The 5279-nt window shown below is 42.1% G+C and overlaps 1 protein-coding gene across 1 annotated transcript in view; it reads right to left on the bottom strand.

Moving 5' to 3' along the window:
• The window catches only part of LOC118411753 (Golgi-specific brefeldin A-resistance guanine nucleotide exchange factor 1-like), a 50508-nt gene that overhangs the window by 20600 nt on the left and 24629 nt on the right, over positions 1-5279 (bottom strand). Inside the window, exons 6-11 of the mRNA XM_035814237.1 lie at positions 3643-3751; positions 3422-3482; positions 2863-2917; positions 1164-1544; positions 607-790; positions 186-270 (exon numbers count right to left, since the gene is read on the bottom strand). Of these exons, the coding sequence (XP_035670130.1) occupies positions 186-270; positions 607-790; positions 1164-1544; positions 2863-2917; positions 3422-3482; positions 3643-3751 (875 nt within the window). The remainder of the gene's footprint in view (positions 1-185; positions 271-606; positions 791-1163; positions 1545-2862; positions 2918-3421; positions 3483-3642; positions 3752-5279) is intronic.

Genomic DNA, 5279 nt, shown 5'->3' with positions numbered 1-5279 from the left:
ATTTGTAGTTTACAGGGGTGAATAAATTAACTGATACGCCGTCGATGCATAATAGGTGTCTGTATGACTGCTATATGGCATAACATACTAGCATTGCAATCATGTGGCGGCGGTATGTATATCACATTGAAAGACTATGATTATCGTTGGTCCCAAGAACCTGTGAAAACAGAAGAAGCTCTTACCTGTCATAAGGGTTTGTAAGTGAGATGAGAAATCTAAACAGCTCTCGTACACACGGCAGTCCATATGGGACAGGCGGACCTGAACCTGAAAAAAAAATGAAAAAAGTTTGAAACATTCAATAATTTCATGTCATAGACCACAGTATATAAAGAAGTGGCGTGTCCACTTGTCACAGTTATCGGGACCAGCCAAAACTATCTTTCAAGAAACTGCACAGGGAGGAAGAAAGAGGGTTCGGCGACAGAAAAATGGGAGGACAATGCATGATCTGTATAAGAAGAACAGAATACAGAGAAGAATGGGGACAATTGGTTGTCAGATCTTAAAATAGTTAGACTAAGGGATATATGAGATGGCCGAAAGTGAATGACAATACTCTACAGAGAATAACCTGAGATACAGACCAAAAAGACAACTCACCGTCTTTCTGTGTCTGTTGTGGAGTGAAGCGGACCCCCCTTGGATTGACGTACTCCGAGTCCTGAACATCCTGGATGGAGGCCGTGTCGGACTGCTCGTTCACGGAGTCTGCGTCTTCTGTGTTCTCTGGCAGCGACTCAGTCTTCTCAGAGTCCGTGCCCAAATCAAGTTCACTACCAGCTTTCTACAAGTGCAAGACACATGAATGGGCAAAGTTTAGAGCAGTATACAAGCTTATAAAAAAAGAAAGTATGGGACTTAAACTTTAGTGACCCATATCTACACTGATTCATAATCAATTTTTAGATATCATTGGAAAGCTGTTTACTACCCTATAAACACTTGATTTCAATACTTGATTTGTTATGATAATACTGATGAGAAACTAGGGCTAACTATGTGAGAGGGATCCAAAAACTGTATAGCATTGTTGGTACAGGCACATAATGTTAATTTATAAAATGATTTTATTTCTTGCTGTTGGCAGGAAGAGTAATAATGCAGAAAATTGAATATACATGTATCAAAAGAGTATGAACGTAAAGTTTAACACTAACTTTCATTTCACCAGCGCTTTCTGTACTCTCGCTCAATCTTTCCTCCACGCTTGTTTCTTCCGTTTTTTCCTCGCTGTTTTCTCGTACCTCCTGCTCCCCGTCCGAGCCCGACTCCCTCACCGACAGGTCCACGCCGCTGTCCGGTACTGAGGGGGTGGGGGTGACATCCCCGGGGGTGGTGGCCGCGGAGTTGGTGGGCGTGGCGGAGGAGTGGGTTGGGCTGGGGGTCGGCGTGGGTTCCTCGCTGGCCGGGAGCTCTGGGACCGGCGAGGGTTTCTCCATGGCCGGCCTCTCCGCAACAGGCTTCTTCTGGCGGGGCCGCGGGGAGCGCTTGGCACGTTTTCCTCGGATGTCGCCCACACCGCCGGCCCTCATTTTTAACTGCAACACAGAAGAGCAAACTGAGTCACCTAATATCACTATCATGATATACAGCAGGTGCATACAGTTCTATGTCATGTTCATGTTATGTCTCATGATATAACAGGCTCAAAATTCATTTTTGGGAATAGGTGCAATGGTGTACCTAACCTAGAATTGGGGGTAAAAAAAATTGGGGGGTATACATTGTAAGTATCTACATTTCCTGGGCAATTTCACAAGAATTTGCATCACATAGGACTACCAAGTCTCATTACAGTTCCTATGGTATTGCCTTACCATAGGAACTACATGTTGTACATCCAAACAGTCATGATTGACATGAGTGACATTTGCATACATGTACAACACTAAGCTTTGTTTTTTGAGTTATTAGCTTTGGCATGTCCAACCAATTTTTTTTCATACTAGATGTACTGACTTGTTTTGCCAGTCATTTTACTGACACTGAAGAAGAGTGAAGGTGTCTCTCAAAAGGTCCACAAGTAAAAAAAAACTAATTTCTGTTCAGTTGTAGAGATACAATTGCCTTGAAACAATGCCATGGGGGTTACCAGGCTAGTCCCAGTAAAACTTCACAGGTGCAGCACAACATGTTAAATCACTGCCTCACTACATCTCTCTCTCAACAGCTGCAGTGGGCCCCAGGAGCACACTTAACAGATGAAAATCTCAGAGATGTAAAACAAGCCAGGACAAGAGTCCGTGATTAAGGTCCTGGAATCCACCCTGCGGCAATCACCTGTTCCTGCACCAGATTTGATTCTCCTTCTGGGAACCTGACTCAGACACCACATTATGATTCATAAAATATTTTTATGTCACTTTTCGAAAATTCTTGATTATTGTCCAAAAAAGGTTTGAAAGGCTACTACAATTTGCTGTGATGTTTTGCAGGCTTATTATTGTCATTTTCTACTTTCTCGGCAGATAAGGAAGTATACTGTATACTGTAAATTGATTCAAGTTTATGGGGACTCTATTCTGCCGTATGAGGGAAAAGGACACGTGCACTGCAAATGGTTTTTGAAAAGGTCTGTGTGGGGATTCTGGCAATGATTAAATCTAGAAGGACTGGCATACATGGTCTACATGCATGTCAGTGTTACACTTCATCATTTAAATTTCTAACAGACACATGGCTAATCAAACTATTACAGCCAGGTTCATGCATTAGCCCTGTCTTGTTTTTGCGGCATTACGAATATTTCTATTTTTCTACTGCATCAAAGCTCATTGATAACTACTTAATAATATTCTGCTGGACATTCAACCATCACAGACAAACATCTGAGCACACTGTCTGATAAGACTATACCTTCTTCATGTTGGCCAGGATTCCTGCTTTGGCATCATCTTTAAATTGTGGTAACCTGTAAGAATAGGAAAAAAAATGAAAAAAAAGTCACTTCTTTATATATGATTGGCCATTTTCTTTGGAGTTCAATGCATGCCATATACAAAAAAGTACTTTGATGCACAGTAGTTGATAACTTAATAGAATCATCATTTGAATTCTATTTTATAATCATCTGGTGTATTTTGCCAGCCAGTAGGTACCCTGTATGAGTAATGAGGCTGTTTAACGTGGTCGAGGCACCTCCTCGAGCACGGGACCCCCGTTTTACGTCCCTCCCGGAAGACGATTTCGTGGAAACTTCGTGAGGCTACAGCAATCCGGACGTCCTTGGTTGGTCCCCCATCCAAGCACTGTCCGGACCGTCGCGTTGCTTAACTTCCGAGATCGAGGGAACGGGTGTACCAACGCGCCACGCGGCCGTAGCATTATATATATTTATCAAAGATAAAAGTAATCTTCACCACATACTTTGTGTCTACACCTTTCTATCATCATACATTTGAAGACGAATCTTTACCTTGAGAACAGTAGTTGCACCATGTCTACCAAAGTGTGCTCCGCAGATTTCCGCAAGAGCTCTACGGGGAGAAATACAAAAGTAAGGATCAATGGTTACAGGACTCTTTGTAGTTTATTTATTATTCAACAAATTCAAACAGGGACACCAACATGGCAGTGGACACTGCAATGATGTCACTAGAAAAACTGTCTTTAGTGATGCATTACATGTGAACTTACCACTTAGCCTCATCTCAAAACAGATGCGGAAACATGACTGCATGATCTCACACACAGACTCGTTGGTCATGTAGGCTCCCACTGGTGTCAGGAGGAGGGTTCTCAATACCTGTACAGGACAGAGAAACATTCAACATGGTTTACACCTTTGAACAACAACTTTGTCATTCTCCAACTCGACTCGATAGCCATAATAGCCAATGCTATAGGGCTGATGTTCATTAGGGCTTTTATCATCATGGTCAACTTTGACCAACAGAGGCTGTATTCATGTATTGCAAATTGTAGTACACATTTTCATTCATTGAAAAAAAAATTTCCTTCTCTAAGAGATAAACATTTCAGATTATCTATTCCCACCAACATCTAAGGCCATTGCAATGGGAGATCACTCATACTGACTTAAGTTACTACCCAGTTTATAACTTTTTATATCCTAAACGCAAACACCTGTTACTTAGGACTGGGGTCTGGTATCCAGGCTACCCCTACAGAATAGATATTTTTGAGATCGGGCTGGGGTCTAGTTTTTTAGATCGGGCTGGGGTCTGCTATTCAGGCTACAAGGTAGGTCCTATATAGCTACCTGTTTCACTGTATCCACCAGACAGCAGACAGACTTGCCCTCCCACCCAAGTTCCACATGCTGCTTGTGTTTTCTAAGAACCACTTGACCCCCCATAGGAAATGGCCCAACCAAAGACAAACATGTGGAGAGAACATTCCCATCCTGTCAGTGTTCTGACAAAACCCTATGAGTGATAGCATTTCTGTCCAGGGCTAATTTCTAGCTTGTGGGTAAAGCACACAAGGGGAAATAGCCTGGTGTAATAGCAGGAAGGATACTGGATAGGATTATTTTTAGAAGGCCTCTTTTATTTTTGAGCGTTGGATGGTAAAGGGGGTTTCAAGTTCCTACTTGAACCAGTAAATGCTGCAGTACTGTTATATAATGCATACACAGGTATTTGCAGATTCGTGATTTTGAATCGAAGTGGAGACGTCACTATAAAAAGAAAAATGATTTATAATGCATGTTACTAAGAGAGATACAACTTTCTTTGATGGGATTGGAGAATATTGCACATTAAATAGGGTTTGAATGCCTACCAGATAAGTTGGCAGGTCCAAATGTTGCACCCTTGGGAAAGGCACTCACCCTATAAACCTTTATCTTCACTCACAAAACAGTCTGGTAAGTGGCCTGGATCTCAGCCGGAGTCTGGTATTAGACTCTGGCTGAGATCTGGTATCCAGGCTATCTGGTAAGGGATGACCAGGGTATAAAGCAGAGTTTCCTCAATGTACAGATTCTATAATGTTAACAAACCAGACGATCTTTATGTTATAACCTCCCACATGGTCAGCACTGTAGCCACCTGGGCCTTCTCACCCACAGTCAAGGTCACTTCCATCAATCTGATGCAGAGAGGTCAACTCCTGCGGTCTTTGTGGGCCAACTTCTTATCTAAATGATTTGGTTTTATTGAGCAACTGAAGGCTTTAAATTCAAATTCTCACAGGTCATGAAAGCAAGATACCTAATATGGAAGAGATTTCAGCATCTTTTGGTTCAAAGCTGCAACAGACATTGCAACGTTGATCTTTGATCATGAAATAAAAAGACTATAAAGTTC

This window comes from Branchiostoma floridae, chromosome 3 (assembly GCF_000003815.2).
Source record: "Branchiostoma floridae strain S238N-H82 chromosome 3, Bfl_VNyyK, whole genome shotgun sequence".
Classification (NCBI taxonomy): Eukaryota; Metazoa; Chordata; class Leptocardii; order Amphioxiformes; family Branchiostomatidae; genus Branchiostoma; species Branchiostoma floridae.
The sequence above is the reverse complement of the archived record's forward strand: the minus strand, read 5'-3'. Positions and strand labels throughout refer to the sequence as shown.